The sequence below is a fragment of the Alosa sapidissima genome, chromosome 9 (assembly GCF_018492685.1).
Source record: "Alosa sapidissima isolate fAloSap1 chromosome 9, fAloSap1.pri, whole genome shotgun sequence".
NCBI classification, from domain to species: Eukaryota; Metazoa; Chordata; class Actinopteri; order Clupeiformes; family Clupeidae; genus Alosa; species Alosa sapidissima.
The window spans coordinates 30,203,293-30,224,553 of record NC_055965.1 but is presented as its reverse complement, the minus strand read 5'-3'; the positions used below and the strand labels follow the sequence as shown (position 1 = coordinate 30,224,553).

At 43.1% G+C, this 21,261-nt stretch overlaps 2 protein-coding genes across 4 annotated transcripts in view; both read left to right on the top strand.

Annotated features, from left to right (window-relative positions):
- Window positions 1–2,000: 2,000 nt before the first annotated feature.
- On the top strand, window positions 2,001–17,384 carry atg4da (autophagy related 4D, cysteine peptidase a). 3 transcript variants are annotated; one of them, XM_042104522.1, is made up of 11 exons: window positions 2,001–2,870; window positions 6,116–6,338; window positions 6,800–6,883; window positions 7,116–7,289; window positions 7,427–7,790; window positions 8,143–8,207; window positions 14,177–14,304; window positions 14,996–15,074; window positions 15,222–15,298; window positions 16,497–16,616; window positions 16,881–17,383. In XM_042104522.1, exons 2-11 carry the CDS (start codon window positions 6,173–6,175, stop codon window positions 17,049–17,051), a joined length of 1,428 nt encoding a protein of 475 aa, XP_041960456.1. In that variant the 5' UTR covers window positions 2,001–2,870; window positions 6,116–6,172; the 3' UTR covers window positions 17,052–17,383. The 3 variants fall into 3 exon arrangements, with proteins under 3 accessions (XP_041960456.1, XP_041960458.1, XP_041960457.1); XM_042104524.1 differs by lacking the exon at window positions 2,001–2,870 and adding an exon at window positions 2,884–3,950 and having other exon boundaries at window positions 16,881–17,384; XM_042104523.1 differs by lacking the exon at window positions 2,001–2,870 and adding an exon at window positions 2,884–3,959 and having other exon boundaries at window positions 16,881–17,384.
- A 2,490-nt stretch (window positions 17,385–19,874) lies between these two features.
- The window catches only part of LOC121719123 (mucolipin-1-like), a 36,181-nt gene continuing 34,794 nt past the window's right edge, over window positions 19,875–21,261 (top strand). Inside the window, exon 1 of the mRNA XM_042104521.1 lies at window positions 19,875–20,127. Within this exon, the coding sequence (XP_041960455.1) occupies window positions 20,085–20,127 (43 nt within the window). The 5' untranslated portion in view covers window positions 19,875–20,084. The remainder of the gene's footprint in view (window positions 20,128–21,261) is intronic.

Here is a 21,261-nt window from a genome sequence, read left to right as displayed (position 1 = left end):
GAGCAGGTGGTTGTTACCACACCACTCCACAAAGCGATCCACCGTCTGCCGGTACTCTGTTTCTACACCCCCCCCCCCCTTAACACACCCCACCAACGCAGAGTCAGCTGAGACCAAGACCCAGAGCTGTATTGGAAGTCAGAGGTGTAGAGTGTGAAAAGGAAAGGGGATAGCAGTCCCCTGAGGTGCTCCTGTACTACTGACCACCCGCTCAGACAACCCCCCCCCCCCCCCCCCCCCCCCCAGCCAAACAAACTGTGGCCTATCTGAGAGGTAGTCCATAATCCAGGAAGTGATGGTGGTGGCCAGCTGCATCCTCTGCATCTTCTCCCCCAGCAGCCTAGGCTGGATGGCGTTGGATACACTGGAGAAATCAAAAAACATGATTCTCACAGTGCCGCCTGCTCTATCCAGGTGAGAGTGGACTCTCTGGAGCAGGTAGATGATGGCATCCTCCACTCCCACCTTGGGACAGCAGGCAAACTGTAGGGGGTCCAGGGAGGGGGTCCACCAGTGGTCTCAGATGGGCCAAAACCAGCACCTTCATGCACTTCTCTCCAGCACCTTCATGCACCTCTCTCCAGCACCTTCATGACATGTGATGTCAAGGCAACTGGTCTATAATCGTTGAGGGCCGATGGAGAGGGCTTCTTTGGGACCGGTACCATGGCAGGATGTTTTCCACAGCACAGGTACCTTCCCCTGCCCAAAGCTAAGGTTGAATAGGTGCTGCAGAACCCCGCACAGCTGGTCAGCGCAGGACCTCAGTACCCTGGGACTGATGCTATCTGAGCCTGCAGCCTTATTCAGGTGGAGTTTTACCAGCTGCCTTTTCACCTGATTACTAGTTACGGATATATGTTATCTTCTGTTTAATTTTGTGTTTGTACCTTGTAGTCCTTGTTAATGTATAGATTTATATATGTTATCTTCTGTTTAATTTTGTGTTTGTACCTTGTAATCCTTTTTAATATATAGATGTATATGTATATGTTATCTTCTGTTTAATTCTGTGTTTGTACCTTGCTAGTCCTTGTTAATGTATAGATTTATATGTATATCCCTCCTGTTGTGTTCGCGGTCAAATTCTTTTCTCTCAAAAATATTGTTAACTTATTCTGACTACCATGAGGCTCCTTGACTTTGTTCACAAGGCATCTAAACACACAAAACAAATTCTGATCATTTTTATAGCAATTTGAGTGTTTTATTTAACTGTAGAACACCCATGTGTATTTCCGGTTCAAAAATGACCAGGCATTAGAAATGAATGGGTGAGAAAATGATCAGTGTATAAAATTGAGTCCAGGCACATACTTATTGATCAGATGGTTTGTATATGTGCTTCTTAACGTAGACACAGACACAGACCCCCCCCCCCCCCCCCCCTCTTTGCTTGCTTCTGTACCAGCCCCCACTAGAACCTTTCCCTATCTTCCCCTTTCTGACTTGCATGAGCTCAGGTCAGTGAGGCCTGCAGGCCATAAATAGCAAATGGAAGTTCAAAACTGGTTATATCCAATAGAACACAAGTTGATACAAAGGTCTATCACAACATTAGATAATAATATGGCTGTTACTATGGATTTTGAACATGTTATAATGCATATAACTTCAGACTGTTTTCTCAGCATTGTTCATTTGATAGAGGTAAATGAAGGGGCCTTGTGACCAAGTGTTATGGATATGATTTAGGCCTAATGTCAAATTAAGTTAACTGGAATTAATGCATTTGCAATTTATACCCCAGATTGGTAGTGTTAGTGTACTTGTAATATCCTGTACTATGTAACTTATACCCCTCTAATAATATGCACTGGAAATGTGCTAGGGCTTTCCGTGTTTCCCATACATTGACTTATTTGTGGCGGACCACCACAACACATGAGCACCACACAATGATTTTCCAGGTTGTACTAAATTATGCTTAAATCTGGTTAGCATCATAACCGCACTGCGCTAATTTGTTAAAAACTGTTGCATTCAAGTTAATTCTACAAGCCTAACACCACAAATAGAATTAAATTCTGTGGGAAACACTGGCTTTTATTTTGGTACGGGTCTTAGAGTTCGGAAGTTTTCAGTCTGGTTTGTTTGAGCCGATTTGTAACGTAAGTAAGCTGTGAGCTATGACAAATAAACTTATAAGCAAAGGGAAAACTCCATGTCAGGTTCTACTTTGATGCCCCCCTAACCATTTGCAGACAGCACTGATCATGCTCATTTCACCTCTCCCAAATGAACAATGCTGAGAATACGCCCATTTGTTTGTTTATTTATTTACAGGTGTGTCACGCCAACACCTCACATGTTACATAATAATAGCTCTGCCCAGTGTGCCCAGTGTACTGCCAGACGGGCTCTGATACTGCTCAGTTTGTGCGCTTTGTAGTTGTGTGATTGATTGGGCAAGTAGTCCAATAGCGTGATATCGAATGAAGACGTCGTCCAATCGCTGTTCGGTATGGGCTGATCTGACATGTCGTAAACAAACTCAACAGGAAGTGGCGGTAGTAGAAGCTAGCGGTGTACAGTAACCAGAGTAATACAAGCGATCGCGGACAGTTAACGTCTCGCTGGACTTATATGAATGACTATACTATGCGCTATCATAGCAGCATACATGGACAGAATTGTTAACAAGTGTGGTGTTTGATTGGAAATTGTCGCGTGGTAATGGGGCCAGTTAGCTAAAAGAAGGCACTGCCACCAAAGCGTTAGCCAGAAAGTGATTGAGTTACCTCGGCTTGCTTGCCAGGCACTTGACACCAGTAGCAGGCTAACGTAACTTACTTGACTTTGATCTGTCAGCGCTAACTGTTTTTCATCCTGTTGAAAGTATTCATTGGGCATATCCAACAGATGTCTAGGTAAGTTGGTTAATTTGGGTTCAAAGTGGAATGACTGTCAAACATTCTGCGAACAAACCGTGGATATCCAGTAAGCTAGCTAGCTAGCTGAGTCTGTTCGAATCACTATCATAGCACACTAGCTGCTAGCTTGCAACGAAACATATTTATAGCATGTGCCGCTTTTCTTACCCACTAGTAAACAAAACACTTTCACGCCGTCGCTGCAAAACATGAACGAAATCATTTTGAATTACACCCCAGCTACCTCGCTTGCACAGTAACGTTACGATAGTAAAGTTAGCTCGACAGCTAGCAAAGATCAGATGCGTTTGGTTGGTAACGTTAGCTTAGGTAGATAACGTTTGGATGTCACTGTTAGTTGAAAACAGTGCATTGGCAAGTTTGACGTTTCAGACATGAGGGTGTCCCTTTGTAGTTAAACAAAGTTAGTTACTGTCATGTTGAAAATCAACTGCCCTTGCTGTTGTTAGTATGCAGTAACATACACGTCGGCATCGCTTCAGTTGAAATAGTCTCTTTGGGGTCATCCCTACAGTATGTTCCCCGCTCGGGGTAAGGGTTAGGATTATGGTTAGGGTTTTAAAAAAGGGTCCTATGTTCCCCGGTCCCATACAAAGCGGGGAACATAGGTACGCTCCCGTGTCTTTCTCTGTGTTAATAGCAAGGCAACGTTACAGCTGTTTACGAGCTTTACGTTAATGTTCAGTCTTGTAACGTTAACATTGGAAGTGGATATCCGCAACCGTGTGTTGTGCTTTCCGCTTTTATGTTACTTGCCGTTAACGGTCACCTATTGCTGTGTAGCCCATGCCACTTTGAATTCAGAACCACTCTCTTTGTTTAGATCAGAATCACAAGACCGAGTAGCCTATATTTATATTGGCCTGCGTTCTCATTGATTCAATGAGTCTCTGTTCGTGCTTCGCCCTTTCACCCCCCCTCAGTCATACACACACAGGTCACATGCTAGACTCTCTCACATGAGGACAGTCATATCTCTGGACTTGTGCAGGAATGAATGGTGGCTGCGTCTTTTTGGCGCCCTGCTTCCCCTTCGCCTGGCCGCAGCACAATTGGGTAAACTCGGTAAAACCTGCTTTTTCGTTACTTGAGAAATCATAACTGTTCATTTCCCCTGACACAACAGGGAAGGTCTCTTGTTCTGTAAATATATGTCTCTGTAAGGAAGAAGTGATGTTTCGGTTACCCCTCCGCGTGACTAAGTTGCGCACCTGGTTCGGGCCGTTTGGTGAGTGCACTTTAAAGGCACTGCGTGTGTGTGTGTGTTGCAGTGCGGTGCGATGACTTTGGCCTGAACGAGAAATAGTTGAGAAATCACAGCTGAGTTTTAGGAAGTGATTCTGTATTTCTGTGTCTTGTGACATGTCGTTGTTGCGGGTAGTAGGCCTACACGTCCAGTTACAGTAGATAGAAATGGTCTCTCTCCAAACCGCTATCACACGGCTGCAGCTAGGCGACAGCTGATCAGATGCGCCTATTGCAGCTGTCAGCGTGAACCCACAGAGTTAGGGTTGAACCCAGGATACTAGCCGACTTATGCTATGCCGACTGGTGCTTCTGGGACCCCTTTGTGAAAGACTTTAACAGATTGTGCAGCTTCATTTCTGCATATTAGCCTACAACTCACAAACGTTGAATTGTGCCTCTGTTTATGCACATCTTTCTTTCTTTCTTTCTCTCTCTCTCTCACTCTCTCTATCCCTCCCTCCCTCTCTTCCCTCCTCTGTCTTTATCTAGAATTTGATAAGGGTATTGATGATCTTAGAGAATATCCCAGGCATGACACTGAAGATGAGGGTCAAATGTTTTTTGTTTGTTTTGTTTAAGTTTGTGCGTGATACAGGGGCCAAGTCCAGTCTAGGACACTTTTAATGTTATATCTGAGTAGAGGGGCCAAGTCCAGTCTAGGACACTTTTAAAGCAACACCAAATAGTTTTTTGTACCTTAAAATAATGTTTCCAAAATCGTTTCAGTGGTTCATCAACTTGTAACAGGGTGAACGGCACTTCTGCATTCGCTTCACAGCCCTCTATCGGCTATAACCGCACTATGTAAGTTTGCCAGATAGTGTAGCGGATCTGTAGTTCGATGGAATGAGACATAAGAAACTACAAATTTGACTTGCGTTTGATGTCGCAATACATTGTACTTTCATAAATCATGCAACATATTCTACCTTGTCTATGGACGTTGTTATTTGCAAAGCCGGTGCTGGATAAACAAATAGCGCGCGTGCGACAGAGAGAAAGTTCTTTGGTGTTTCTTTAATGTTATATCTGAGTCCAGTCTAGGACACTTTTTAATGTTTTATCTGAGTACAGTCTCCAGTCTAGGTCACTTTTATTTTAATTTTATATCTGAGGATGTTCTGTGGTCAGTCAGGGAGTTGTTGCATGTATATGATGTAATGGTAGAAGGAAGGAAGACGGTAGTGTACAGGGTTCCCAAGAGTCATGGAACTTCTGGAATATCATGGAATTTTAGACAGTCTATTCCAGACAAGGAAAGTCGGGGGATTTTAGAATTGTTGGGGCATAGTCATGGAATATCAGGGAATTTTATTGTAGTAGTTTAAAATTGACTTGCCAAAATACATTAATACAAATATATTTCCTCACAGAATTGGTGTATATCTGGTTATTAGCTTTACAGCTTGCTTGAGTAGCCCAACTGTGTTTCTTCAATACCTATTTATTCATCTCCTGCTCTAAAAAAGTAAATGATTCTTGAACGCTACGCAGGTGCTCTGAAATCAGTGGTCGGTATATAGTACTGTTCATTATATAGTAAATCATGGAAATTCAGGTTTTTTGTCAGGGAAAAGTCATGGAATTTGACTGAGTGTAATAATCCCCCCCCCCCCCCTCTTTCTCCCTCTCTCTCACTCTCTCTCTCTCTTTCTTTCTTTCTTTCTCTCTCTCTCTCTCTCTCTCTCTCTCTCTCTCTCTTTCTCAATCTCCCTCTGCCTCCATTCCCCCCCTTACTCTCCTCTCTTGAGCTTTGTTAGCATGACTGTTACACACAGTACTGCAATGTCTATGAATAATACAACGTCAGTAAACAAAATTGAACAGTACATTAATAAACATGGTGATGATGATGATAATATCAATAATATAATAATAATAATAATAATAATAAGAATATACTGTACATACTAATAGCCCCACCCCCTCTCTCTCTCTCTCTCTCTCTCTCTCTCTCTCTCTCACACACTCAGGGGATGACTGTCTGCAGTGTTCTGTAGTAATCAAGGGTCAAAGGTCAGGGGTCAGCCATGAACTCGGTGTCCCCCAGCTCGGCCCAGTACGTCGGCAAGAGCTCTGAGACGAAGGGCGGCCACTTTGGGCACGTTGCCGATGGCAACCGCAACGAGGGGGAGCCAGACGAGGTGGACCGTCTGAAGACCAAACTGATGTCCGCCTGGAACAACGTCAAATATGGTGTGTGTGTGTGTGTGTGTGTGTGTGTGTGTGTGTGTGTGTGATCAAACAAATAGTTGGTTAAATAGAGAAAATAATCAACTGATAAATTGACTGTGAAAATTCTAAAAAGATCTATCTATCTCTCTAAGTAATCATTAGTTGCAGCCCTATTGTGTGTGTGAGTGTGAGAGTGTGTGGGTTTATGTTAGTGGGTGTTTATTTGTGTGTGCTTGTTAGTGTGTCTCTGTTTTTGTAAAATGATTTACTGTAAATGTACCTGATCTAAGCACTATATACGATCAAATAAGCAAATGCAAATATGTGACCATTTGATTTCTTTTTTCACATTCTCTGAATTTAACCCCCCTCTCTCATCCCCCCTCTCTCCTTCTCCCTCTCTGCCCTCTCTCTTTCTTTCTCCTTCTCTATCCCCCTTTCTCTTCCCCTCCTCCTCCCTCTCTCTATCTCTCTCTCCACAGGCTGGTCAGTGAAGTCCAAGACCTCCTTCAACAAGACCTCTCCCCTCTATCTGCTCGGACATTCCTATCTGTTCAACCGTGAAGGTAATGTCACTCACGTGTGTGTGTGTGTGTGTGTGTGTGAGCGATCAAAAGTGTGTTTCAGTTGAAGAGTTTGTTATTGTAGTGTGTGAGTGAGTGTCAGTCGCAGTTAAATATTTCTTTCTGTCCTGTGAATACACTGGTTAATGTACAACCCCCCCCACGCTCTCTCTCTCTCTCTCTCTCTCTCTCCTACTGCCCCCCCATCTCTCTCTCTCTCTCTCTCTCTCTCTAGATGAGGTGGAGCGTTTCTCTCTGGCATTTGCGTCTCGACTCTGGTTGACCTACAGGAAGGACTTCGCTCCTCTTGACGGCGCGGGGTTGACCTCTGACTGTGGGTGGGGCTGCATGCTGCGCAGTGGACAGATGCTGCTGGCCCAGGGGCTACTCACACACCTGATGCCCTCAGGTGTGTGTGTGTGTGTGTGTCTGTGTGTGTATTAACTCTGTGTGTGCGTCTGTGTCTCTGTGCATGTGTGTGTGTATTAACTCTGTGTGTGTATGTATTAACTCTGTGTGTGTGTATGTATATCTTCTGTTCTCCAGGCTGGCAGTGGCCCGACTCCCCGCCCCTCACCGACGTGGACTTTGAGTTCCTCCGCCCGCGCTCCCCTTCCAAGACACTAGGGGGCGTTGTGTCCATCCCCTCCCTCTCCTCCTTCTCCAGCAGCAGCAGCAACTCTTCCTCCTCCTCCTCGGCCCCGGGGCCTCCACCGCAGGCACCCCCCAAACGCGTTCCCAGGCCCGCGGGGGACCCGCGCAGCGAGGCGCTGCACCGCAAGCTGGTGTCCTGGTTTGGGGATCACCCGGGCGCACCCTTCGGCCTCCACCAGATGGTGGCACTAGGGAGGAGCGCCGGGCGTCGGGCCGGGGACTGGTACGGCCCCTCGGTGGTCGCACACATACTCAGGTAAGTGTGTACACGTGTGTGTGTGTGTGTGTGTGTGTGTATTAACTCGGTGTGTGAGAGAGAGGGACTGGTACGGCCCCTCGGTGTGTACGTGTGTGTGTGTATGTATGTGTGTGTGTATGTGTGTGTGTGTTGGGGGGGGGACGCTTCAGCTGAAGCAACACTACACTAGTTTTGGCCTAGCGACCTAACTATCTAAAAGGTAAGAGCACCCTGGAGGGTGTGTGTGTCTGAGAGTGTTTGTTTGTAGGAATGTAGATGATTGTGACCCTCTAAATTACAGTGCTTTGTTTCCAGTGTGACGTTAGTGTCAGCATATAGAGCTAATGGGAGTCTGTGTGTGTGTGTGTAGGAAAGCTGTGGCTACCACTACTGAGGTGCAGAATCTGACGGTGTACGTCGCCCAGGATTGCACAGGTGAGCCCCACCCCCCACCACCCCCTGTCCACTATCCACACGGTCAGTATTGGAAAACAGAATAATAGGAGAATAGGAGACCAAAGTGATGTACCAGTCAATATAGATATATTTTGGACGTTTGGAATGGCCCATTCAAATCAATGGAATTGCAAAATTTCAAAAACATTCTGAGGAGCTGTATCGTGTAGCGTTTACATTTATTTATTAAGCTTTCAATCCAAAGCGACTTACATATATCAATTATTACATATATCAATTATGTTACAAGGGCCATTGTCCCCGGAGCAACTCGGGGTTAAGCAATTTCAATTTCAAATATAACCGCAAGCGGTGATTTACGGGGTCCGAGCAAAACGAACATGAGGTAGCATAGCTTTTTAGTTTTACATATGCTTTGATTGTTTGGGCCCAATTGTTCAAAAGAAACGTGATCGGATTTCGGTTATCGGATTTCGGCTATCGGATTGGATCAAATCTTGAAAATGGCTTGTTCAAAGGGAAACAAGGATCCTGAAATTGGATTAGATCACATAATCTATTCTTGGTTTTGATCTGGATAAAACCTTCACTTTGTGTTGTTCAAAACTTTTGAGTTGGATTGGAATAAATTTGATGCATAAAATTAGGATTACCCTGTGCTGTAACGTTATAGTGTGCTAACCTCCACAACCCAACAGTATTCTAACAGTAGTATTCTAGTGCGCTAATCTCCACAACTCAATAGTATTCTAACAATACTCTATTCTACAGGACTATGCATTCGTCATGGATAAGATGAAGCGTCTGTTAATGGAAGGCAGTGTTTCCCACAGAATTGAATTGTATTTGTGGTGGTAGGTGAAGGGGGGTGGGGGTGGGTTCTGTGTTGGAGTCAATAAGATGAACAACCTATAATTATGCAGTTATACTTGCCTTGCACGACAAGTCCTGTCAAGTAGCTGTAACGTTATAGTGTGCTAACCTCCACAACCCAACAGTATTCTTAACAGTATTCTATTCTAGTATGCTAACCTCCACAACCCAGCTGAAGGAACTGTAGGGGGCGATGTGGGTCGAGGTAGAGTGAGTGTGTGGCGAGCAGGCAGAGCCTCGGTCAGAAGGCTCAATGGTATGAAGTGATGACACGGAGATGGCAGGTTTCGGTGCAACACAAGTGAACTTTATTTGAGTTTCAATTCATCTGTTCTTTTGTTCTTTACTTGTATGTGTGCTGCATCAAAGAGGAAACAAACAAAAAATGGAGTAATCAGTGAAATGGGGTAAATCAGTACAGATCCCAACTCAAACAAACCAATTGACATTTGAACAATAAACTGAAATCATATGGCTATATAAGGTACAACTAAACAATACTTGACATCCCAAGTCAACCAACATCACCTAATCATCTCACATGGGACTCCAACACACCAAACCAACAAACAAAGACCTTAACTTTACACATGATGGCAGAGCTACTCTACAAACTGATAAACATCACAAAAGTCATAGTGAGGGTCATTAAAGTGATGACTTACGTTAACTCAAAGACGCACACAAAGCAGGACACACTGGAGTGCTGGGTTGAGATGAACAAAAGAGTGAACTGAGGGCGAGCAAACAATTTATCCTGGTCTGAGCCCCTGCTCCGGAGCTACAGGGTTTCCCAGCAGGTAAACTGGGTGTGGTTAGGTTAGATCCTGCAATTTCTCCACAGCACTTTCACCACAAGCCCTCCTTACGCTGACAGACTTTGGAAAGATTTGCAAAGATTTGGAAAAGATTTTTGAAAGACTACAGTCTCAGACCCTCTCACATCTAAAGACAAGTAGTAGAGTTTTAAGTCACAGACTATGATTTTGCAATGACTAGGGATCTTGCAGGGTCACTATTTACAAGACTGCAACACGATTCCTTTAAATTATTACCCATCGTGCAATAGATAAACAGGAACTGAAAATGATAGCCTACTAAACTCAAAGTCGTATTTTCGTGTTTCTGCAGCATTGTTTCATGCGTGACATCCTTAACCGATACAGAGTTGTTCTGTCAAGTGGAAGAGCCGACTAAATATGTATAAGAAATGACAAATATTATAAGAATAACAAATAATTATAGGCTACAGCTGTGTCGGAGTCAATAAGAAAAACAGCCTATAATTATACAGTTACACTACAAGTCCATATTGACAAGTAGCTGTAATGTAATAGTGTGTTAACCTCCACAACCCAACAGCATTCTATTGTAGTATGCTAACATCCACAACCCAACAGTATTCTAACACTAATGCTTCAAGTGGGATTTGAACTCTCAACCTAAGGATCACCAGTACAAGGCATTATCTCACTGAGCCACTGTCAAGCCTACATGTCGGCCAGTCACATTCACATGGTGAAAATGTGTATTGGTAAACACACAACAAGAAAAACTCTAAGCATACATTTGACAATAAAATGAAGGGCTTTCCTAAAAGAGTACACCTGAAAACTTTTTGAAATTCTAGGGCAATAAGACATTTGTAGAGAAGAATACTAATGGATGAAATATAAATATGATAGACTTTATGATGAAGGAAAAATAGTAAACAAAGAAGTTCCCCTGAATGTCATAGAGTGTCTCGGCATTGTGATTCTTGACAACTGATGAGTGTGAATGTTGATTGGCTGATGTCATTCAGGTGCTGTTCAATGGTGTGAATCTTCAATAACCAATAGCATGTGCAGCTTGATCCTGAAGTTCTAATGGGGATTCGAACACTCAACCTAAGAAACACCAGTACAAGGCATTATCCCACTGAGCCACTAACAATCATACACATTGGGCAGTCACATTCAAATGGTGAAAATGTGTGTTGGTAAACACACAAGAAAAACTCCAAGCATACATTTGACAATAAAATGAAGGGCTTTCCTAAAAGAGTACACCTGAAATCTTTTTGAAATTCTGGGGCAATTAGACATTTGTAGAGAAGAACACTAATGGATGAAATATAAATATGATAGACTTAATGATGAAGGAAAAATAATGAACAAAGAAGTTGCCCTAAATGTCAGAGTGTCTCGGCGTTCTGACTCTTGGCAACTAATGACTGTGTATGTTGATTGCCTGATGTCATTCAGGTGCTGTTCAATGGTGTGAATCTTCAGTAACCAATAGCATGTGCAGCTTGATCCTGAAGTTCTAATGGGGATTTGAACACTCAACCTAAGAAACACCAGTACAAGGCATTATCCCACTGAGCCACTAACAATCATACACATTGGGCAGTCACATTCAAATGGTGAAAATGTGTGTTGGTAAACACACAAGAAAAACTCCAAGCATACATTTGACAATAAAATGAAGGGCTTTCCTAAAAGAGTACACCTGAAATCTTTTTGAAATTCTGGGGCAATTAGACATTTGTAGAGAAGAACACTAATGGATGAAATATAAATATGATAGACTTAATGATGAAGGAAAAATAATGAACAAAGAAGTTCCCCTAAATGTCAGAGTGTCTCGGCGTTCTGATTCTTGGCAACTAATGACTGTGTATGTTGATTGCCTGATGTCATTCAGGTGCTGTTCAATGGTGTGAATCTTCAGTAACCAATAGCATGTGCAGCTTGATCCTGAAGTTCTAATGGGGATTCGAACACTCAACCTAAGAAACACCAGTACAAGGCATTATCCCACTGAGCCACTAACAATCATACACATTGGGCAGTCACATTCACATGTGAAAATGTGTGTTGGTAAACACACAAGAAAAACTCCAAGCATACATTTGACAATAAAATGAAGGGCTTTCCTAAAAGAGTACACCTGAAATCTTTTTGAAATTCTGGGGCAATTAGACATTTGTAGAGAAGAACACTAATGGATGAAATATAAATATGATAGACTTAATGATGAAGGAAAAATAATGAACAAAGAAGTTCCCCTAAATGTCAGAATGTCTCGGCGTTCTGATTCTTGGCAACTAATGACTGTGTATGTTGATTGCCTGATGTCATTCAGGTGCTGTTCAATGGTGTGAATCTTCAATAACCAATAGTATTCGAGCTAGAGCCTAAAGCACTACCAGGGATTCGAACTCTCAACCTAACAAACATCAGCACTAGGCATTATCCCACTGAGCCACTGACAATCCTACATATTTGGCAGTCACATTCACATGGTGAAAAGGTGTGTTGGCAAACACACAACATCAAGAAAATTCCTAGCATACATTTGACAATAGAATTAAGGGCTTTATAAAAAAGAGTACAGATCTGAAAATGTGCACTGTTAATGGTATCCACATAATGATGGTTGTATGGTTGTTCACCAAGGAAAAAAAATTACTCATATAGGAATATAGGTGATATAGGAGAAATGGGCTGAGTGGTCGAACTTTATTGGTCTATATCTCTGAAATGGAAAAACATATCCAAATTCTTTTGATAACTTTTGTGAGGCTTTGTCTAAACATTGTCTGTGAGAATTTTGGTGAAGATTTGATAATTTTTGAAGTATGTGAAACTTTTTATGATGTTTGGCTTTTCTACGAAATTGTGGCAAAAGTAAACATTTTTAGAGCATAAGACCAGGGTGAAAAAGATGCATCTGAATGTAGAGATTAATATCATGAAAGAATTTTGAGTCTAGGTCAATCTGGTAAGGAGAAATAAGCATTTTTGACAAGAGCGCCACCTTTGGGTGCAGTACCCCAAATTTTGGGTTATGGGTAGTGGGGGGTACTGGTAACAATACTTGAAAATGTTTAGTTTCTAGGACTTACGGTTTATAGGAATATAGGTGATCTAGGAAAAATGGCCTAAGTGGTCTAACTTTATTAGCCTATATCTCTGAAATGGAACAAAATATCAAAATTCTGATCCATAACTTTTGTGAGGCTTGGTCTAAACATTGTCTGTGAGAATTTTGGTGAAGATTTGATTATTTTTGAAGAGTGTGAAACTTTTTATGATGTTTGGCTTTTCTATGAAATTGTGGCAAAAGTAAACATTTTTAGAGCATAAGACCAGGGTGAAAAAGATGCATCTGAATGTAGAGATTAATATCATGAAAGAATTTTGAGTCTAGGTCAATCTGGTAAGGAGAAATAAGCATTTTTGACAAGAGCGCCACCTTTGGGTGCAGTACCCCAAATTTTGGGTTATGGGTAGTGGGGGGTACTGGTAACAATACTTGAAAATGTTTAGTTTCTAGGACTTACGGTTTATAGGAATATAGGTGATCTAGGAAAAATGGCCTAAGTGGTCTAACTTTATTAGCCTATATCTCTGAAATGGAACAAAATATCAAAATTCTGATCCATAACTTTTGTGAGGCTTGGTCTAAACATTGTCTGTGAGAATTTTGGTGAAGATTTGATTATTTTTGAAGAGTGTGAAACTTTTTATAATGTTTGGCTTTTCCATGAAATTGTGTCAAAAATAAACATTTTTAGACCATAAGACCAGGGCCAAAAAGATGCATCTGAGTTTAGAGATTAATATTATGAAAGAATTTTGAGTCTAGGTCAATCTGGTAAGGAGAAATTAGCATAATTAACTTTTTTTTCCAACAGCGCCACCTTTGGGTGCAGTACCCCAAATTTTGGGTTATGGGCAGAGGGGGGTACTGGTAACCATACCTGAAAATTTGAAGAGTTTTGGAGTTACGGTTTAGGCAGCAGTATGACTTTTACAGAATTTTGGCCAAAAATGAACGGTACAGAAACAATAGGGGTCCTGCAGCTACGCTGCTCGGACCCCTAATTAAATATCACTTATAGTGCGCCAAAATGTCAGTTTATATTGTCAAATGACACCAGTTGGCATGTGAGCATGCTTTAATCAGTGCCAACTGGTGGGATTGCAGGGGCTAATAGCTAATTGTAGCAAAGGCTAATAGCTAATTGTATTATAACAGCTTCAGGTGGAAACGCTGTATTTGCTGCTTGACCTGATGTATATTTGTTATTCTGTTGTTGCATGTGTGTATGTGTGTGTGTGTAGTTTATAAAGAGGATGTGGTGCACGTGTGTGAGGGAGAGGGTGACTCGAGTTGGCAGTCCGTCATCATCCTCGTCCCAGTCCGACTGGGCGGAGAAACACTCAACCCCACCTACATCCAGTGTGTCAAAGTGAGTACATACTCAACCCCACCTACATCCAGTGTGTCAAAGTGAGTATATACTTACTTCACATACTCAACAACATCCAGTGTCTTACTTGCTAAGTCATATTCACTTTAAAATATCGCCTCCATTCAGTGTGTCAAAGTTAGTGCATACCTACCTACTGAAACAACCATACTTATCTGTTTAGCTGTCCCAGTGTGGCAATGCTTAAAAACATACTTAAAACGTTTGTATACTTAAAATACTGATTGGGTTCAACCTTGTATCCAGTGCATCAGTTTGAGCTTGTGCTCTCATGCTCAACTAGTGACAGTCCAACACATGTAGTAGTGTGCATATTGAATTGGCTGTAGTGTACTGTTTGTTGCCACGGTAATTCAAATGGTTGCTAGGGTGCATATGGTGGTTGCTATGGCAAATAAAGTGTACTGTTTGTTGATTGAGACATGGTTTATATTGATACCATAAGAGAGTCTAAAGGCGCACCCTGCCGTTGAACACTTGCGTGCTTCCTGAAAGGGCTGTTTTGCTCAGAGGATGCGCTTAGATACCACGTGACCTGAGGCTCAAGACAAAGTTCAAACACACAGGAGATCTTTAGAGCCAAGTGCTGTCAATCATTCAGTAAACCTGTATAATCAATTTTAATGATCGAACAGTCAGCTGATCTGAGTTTGCCCTTTTTTTTTTTTAGAACATTTTAAAGCTGGACTGTTGTATCGGAATCATTGGGGGGAAACCGAAACACTCCTTGTTCTTCATTGGCTTTCAAGGTGAGCTTCCCATTGGCTTATCTGTAATGATTGTGTCTGCTCTGACTGGTTGTTTGCATTGATCGTCCTTTCTGGTTGGTTGTTTTGCGGTAGATAGCCTGCTCTGATTGGTTGTTTGCTCTGTCTGTCCTGCTTTCTGTCCAATAGATGAGCAACTGCTGTACTTGGATCCACACTACTGTCAGCCCCTGGTGGATGCCACCCAGAGCAACTTCTCACTGGAGGTAAGACGAAATACCTGCTACTAGGGATGTAACGATTACCGGTATAATGGTAAACCGCAATAAAAATGTTGACGATAATAAAACCTGGTGGGACATTTTCACCGCAAAACGTCCACTGTATCATTTAGCCACTCTGTGTCTTATGTTCGCGTCCACATTAAATCCATTCCACTCACGTTATCAGGAGAATACCGTAGCCTTAAGTTTTATTTCAAACACTTTGGTCTCACTCATTGGGTCCAAATAACAGAAATAGCAAATTCCAAGTCATGGTAGGGTAAGTTAAGCTATAAGCACACAGCCAATTAAACATGAAAAAGTGAACGGGACACTTTATATTATATATATATATATATATATATATATATATATATATATATATATATATATATATATATATATATATAATGTCAGCTTGTGTAGGCCTATCAGTAGTGCTTTCTGAACATATGAAATACACTTTTAAAAATACCGTGATGATACCGACAACCGTGATAATTTTGGCCACTAAAACCGTGAGGTTAAATTTTCATACCGTTACATCCCTACCTGCTACACCGGTGTGTGTGTGTGTTGTGTGTTTTGTGTGCACGTGTGTAGGGTTTGGATTTAGAATGAAACATTTAAGGTGTGTACAGACATAAAGAAGAGAGGTGTGTGTGTGTGCGCGTGCGCGTAAGGTGTGTACAGACATAAAGATTATGAGAGGTGAATGCCCAATAAAAGATTTGTAACCTCTACCTATTCCTTTACTCTCTCTTGCCATCCCATTCTCTCTCTCTCTCTCTCTCTCGCTCTCTCTCTCGCTCTCTCTCGCTCTCTCTCTCTCTCTCACACCATCCCTTTCTCTCCCTTTCTCGCTCTCTCTCACACACACCATCCCTTTCTCTCTCTCTCTCTCTTGCTCTCTCACACACACCATCCCTTTCTCTCTCTCTCTCTCTCTCTCTTGCTCTCTCACACACACCATCCCTTTCTCTCTCTCTCTCTCTCTCTCTCTTGCTCTCTCACACACACCATCCCTTTCTCTCTCTCTCTCTCTCTCACACACACCATCCCTCTCTCTCTCTCTCTCTCTCTCTCTCTCTCTCCATCCCTTTCTCTCTCTCTCTCTCTCTCTCTCACACACACCATCCCTTTCTCTCTCTCTCTCTTTTCCTTTCCTCTGTCCCTCCACCTCTCCTCTCTCTCTGTGCAGTCGTTCCACTGTACCTCTCCCAGGAAGATGAGTGTGAGTCGCATGGACCCCAGCTGTACCATTGGCTTTTACGCTCGCAGCAAGAAAGACTTCGAGTCACTCTGCTCAGCCGTGGAAGAAGTGAGTGAGTGAGTGAGTGAGTGAGTGAGTGAGTGAGTGAGTGAGTGAGTGAGTGAGTGAGTGAGTGAGTGAGTGAGTGAGTGAGTGAGTGAGTGAGTTGAGTGAGGTGAGTGAGTGTTTTCGACAAAGCCAGAATACTGGACATGAGTGAGATATTTGAGTATCTCATTGAAGCATTGAGTGGAATTTGAGACATTAGTAACATTTTGGTCTCTTTTGATTTTGCTCTTGTTCTCTGCTGTCTCTCTCTGTCTCTCTCCCCAGGCTCTCTCTTCCTCTAAGGAGAAGTACCCCATCTTCACCTTTGTAGACAGGGGGAGCCAGGACTTCAGATTGGATGAGCCTCACGAGGCCCCGCCCTCTCACATCTTACCACCCAATCCGATGGCCAGGAGTAAAAAGCATGGCAGCTCTGATGACTTTGTCCTGCTGTGACTACAGCATCTCATAAGGGACACACTGAACTATGGCATCTCAGGAGGGACACACTGAACTACGGCATCTCAGGAGGGATACACTGAACTACGGCATCTCAGGAGTGACACACTGAACTACAGCATCTCAGGAGGGACACACTGAACTACGGCATCTCAGGAGGGGGACACTCAACTGAACCGAACTGATCTGAGTTGGAACACGAATGATGCTGCCCTCGTTGAGAGCTTGCTGGACTAACTGAGACGGTGTGTGTGTGTGTGTGTGTGAGTGAAAGAAAGTGAGCGGGGCTTGTAGTGCCCGTGTGTGTGCGCGTGTGTATAGTATAGTATATATAGTGTATAGTATAAGTATATATACTTTTTTGATCCTGTGAGGGAAATTTGGTCTCTGCATTTAACCCAATCGGTGAATTAGTGAAACACAAACAGCACTCAGTGAACACACAGTGAGGTGAAGCGCACACAAATCCCGGCGCAGTGAGCTGCCTGCTTCAACGGTGGCGCTCGGGGAGCAGTGAGGGGTTAGGTGCCTTGCCCAAGGGCACTTCAGCCACGGCCCACTGGTCGGGGCTCGAACCGGCAACCCTCCGGTTACAAGTCCGAAGCGCTAACCAGTGGGCCACGGCTGCCCCAAAGTGTGCGTGCGTGCGTGCGTGCGTGCGTGCGTGCGTGCGTGCGTGCGTGCGTGCGTGCGTGCGTGCGTGCGTGCGTGCGTGCGTGCACACACACACACACACACTTTGGGGCAGCCGTGGCCCACTGGTTAGCGCTTCGGACTTGTAACCGGAGGGTTGCCGGTTCGAGCCCCAACACTGTTGCCTCCTGAGAGGCTCTGGATCGTTGGAGCCCGTCTCTGTGTGCCAGTGACAAGACCCATTCTGTCATGCAGTCATTCCCTGCCCCTTCTGTGTGTGTGTGTGTCTGTGTGTGTGTGTGTGTGTCTGTCTGTGTGTGTGTGTCTGTGTGTGAATGAATACTCGGCATATGTAGAACACACTCTAGTCTGCACTTGAGGACCATTGAACAAACCTGGTCTGCTGTCTTAAAACATCCAACACTGGCTTTGTGCGTGCGTGTGTGTGTGTGTGTGTGGCCTGTTTGCGAGCATACGTCTGTGCGCACATTTGGAGCAAACAGCAGGCTGTTTGGAATGTTGAGTGGATGACATTGTTTTGAAAAACAAACAAAACAAAAAAAAACAGAATTTCTGGCTGCTCTCTTTGTCACAGTCCTGCTGAAGTTTGTTTGTTTGTTTTTTGTTTGTATATATTATTTGTAAATAGTAAACTGGTATGCTTCCCTGGGTGTGTGTGTCACTTCTGATTTCTATATGCGGCGATTTCATCATTTGTATTTATTTGAACCCATCCTGTTTGGTGATGACGTTTTATGTATTATGTAGCTGATTTCAACGCTCAAGATAAATAACATGGAAAACGATCCTCTGTGTGTGTGTGTGTGTGTTTGTATGTTTATGTGTGTGTGTGTGTTAGTATGTTTATGTTTGTGTGTGTGTGTTTGTATGTCACTCAGCAACCGCAGAATGACCTCGACAGGCGGTCAGCACATCAATTTGCGGTGGAGCGTCAGTAGCGGCATCTTCTGTTATATTCTGTGTGTGTGTGTGTGTGTGTGTGTGTGCGTTTGTATGTCACTTATGTTTGTATGTCACTTATGTTTGTATGTCACTTATGTTTGTATGTTTATGTTTGTATGTCACACTCACTATGTTTGTATGTCAGTAGCGGCATCTTCTGTTATATTCCTCCTTTTGTACTCACTGGACGCTACAATATGTTGTTTATGCCCAACAGGGTGACTCTCTTTATTCAACTTTGAAACAGGCATAAATCCTTCAGCATTTTAACATGGTCATTCACTAGGTGCAACACGGGTTGGTGTCACAGGTACGCTAAAAAAAATAGCCATTAAAACACAGATGATCGGACATGTTTGTGCTGGCCGAAAAGCCTTCCGGGAAGTGTGTGGCATATTCTTTGAAAGGAAACATAAATATTGTGGATATTTGAAGGCGGTAACAGGTACGCCATGCTGTTGGATATGCAAACAAAAGCTGCATCACCATTGAGATCACATTGAAAGGAGCTGGCTCAAAGATTATACAAGCATTTTATTTGACATCTTTCCTTAACATAAAGACGAGGTCCCTAATGCTCCCTAATGTTGAGTTACTAATGTTATACTAATGTTGTTGACACTAATCACTCCTATGATATCTTGATATTGTCTATCCAAAGTAAGGTACCTGTTTTGAAGTTAACAGATGCTTCAAATCGACCAAAAACTGCGATATCGTTTGCACCACCAAGTACTGTACTGTGATGTACATTCAGGTGGATAGGGCATCTCAAGGCACTCTGCAGTAACGCGATTGTCCCCTAGATGTCAGTAAAATATTGTTTCTGAAAGTTGGCATGATCGTGAAGGCCTACAATGAAGTTGTTTTGTGATTAACTGTCCTTAACATGGTTCGACAACTAGAAACGATCACCCAACACAAATTAATTTATCTTGTGTGATACTGTAGTCCAAGTAAATGAGAGTGTTTTTTTTTTTTTTTTTTTTTTCAGTTTTGATAGTGTTTTTCGACTATGAAGAGTAGTCTACATAGATTTCACTGATGGATGTGCTTCTGTAAGCATAATTGCCTATGTGAATAGGCTACGAGACTCAAGAGGCTGGGAAATACTCTGATGTCATAACACATCATGTCTCTTTTGTTTTCTCTTGACTGCTCAACTTTGGAACCTTGGAACACAGTGGCGAAATACAGCTCAGCTCGTCACATGATCTCCCTCACATGGTCCCCTGTACCGGAAGCAACACAGTGGCACCGATTGCGTCCCTTCACGGAGAAGTCTGAAAACACAGCGGTGCTTCGAGTCGGACTATGGAGCTGGACGGGGATCGCTGATTGCCCGCCGCAACGCGATCGGTCGTTGTGCCGGTTTTATGCAGGCTACTTTTATTTAAAAGAATTAAGTAGGTGTTTTAACATTAATTTATTGGCATGGCCTCGTCAGACGCCAATAATTTCAACTATCTTCCCTCTGGTAAGTCAACAGCTGTTTTCGCATCAACTTAGGCTATGCATAGCCTACCCATAGACAGTAAAATACCCTTATTTATAAAGTAGACATAGGCTAGGCCTGCATTTTGCGCTTTACATTTTCAAGTTGTATTTTTCGAGTTCTGCCAGCCGGTTACTATATCCAGGTTGCAGGCTGTAGCACCGACAGGTTACTTCGAAGTTGTTTAGTAGGCTAGTCTAAGTTTTTGGAAGCCAAAACAACAGACTAACACAAGACACCAATATTGAGAATTCGGTTTTCACATTAACAGAGTTCTGTGTCTCCGGTCGGAAACCCTATATGGAGTAATAAACGCTGTCATAACAAGACTTCAAAAGTTGCGGTCCCGTTGAATCATTTAAAGTAACACCAAAGAGTTTTTTGTACCTTAAAATAATGTTTCCAAAATCGTTTCAGTGGTTCATCAACTCGTAACAGGGTGAACGGCAATTCTGCATTCGCTTTCGCGGCCCTCTATCGGCTACCGCACTATGTAAGTTTGCCAGATCGGGTAGCGGATCTGTAGTTCGATGGAATGAGTCGAGACATAAGAAACTACAAATTTGACTTCCATCTGATGTCGCAAAACATCGTACTTTTATAAGTCATGCAAAATATTCTACCTTGTCTGTGGACATCTGTTTATCCAGCACCGGCTTTGCAAATAACGATGTCTTGCTCCACTTCACCGCTGCGCAGGCGAGGTGTAGCCGTCAACACGGTTCCACCATCTAGGTTACGGGTAGTGGGTTATGATACCAAGCAGCTCTATAGCATTGTTTCTTAACTGGTCCTGCCTTGGGACCCTCGACTTCCCATGTAAGTCTCAACCCACATTGTAGCGTTCAAGCCAACCGATACGGTGAAGGAGTCTGTGGTAAGATGCGCTGTAGCCTACTTGTTTGGAACATACTGTAGGCACATTTTGCGAAGTTCAACTCCTGTGTCACCTTTCAAAGTAGGCTACTCGACAGGTGTTGCTCAACTTCACCGGTGTAGGCGACGTGTAGCCATCAGCACGGCTCCACCATAGGCTATGGGTTGTGGATTATGATACAAAGCACTTCTGCACACCCCCCAGAGTGTGTCCATATAGGCCTAGCCTACAAAATCCCA

Coding starts and splice junctions, on each gene's coding strand:
- atg4da (XM_042104524.1), top strand. CDS start 6,173: ATGAACTCGGTGTCCCCCAGCTCGGCCCAGTACGTCGGCAAGAGCTCT. Junction 8,208..14,176: donor CGTCGCCCAGGATTGCACAG/GTGAGCCCCACC, acceptor GTGTGTGTGTAG/TTTATAAAGAGGATGTGGTG. Junction 15,299..16,496: donor AGAGCAACTTCTCACTGGAG/GTAAGACGAAAT, acceptor CTCTCTGTGCAG/TCGTTCCACTGTACCTCTCC.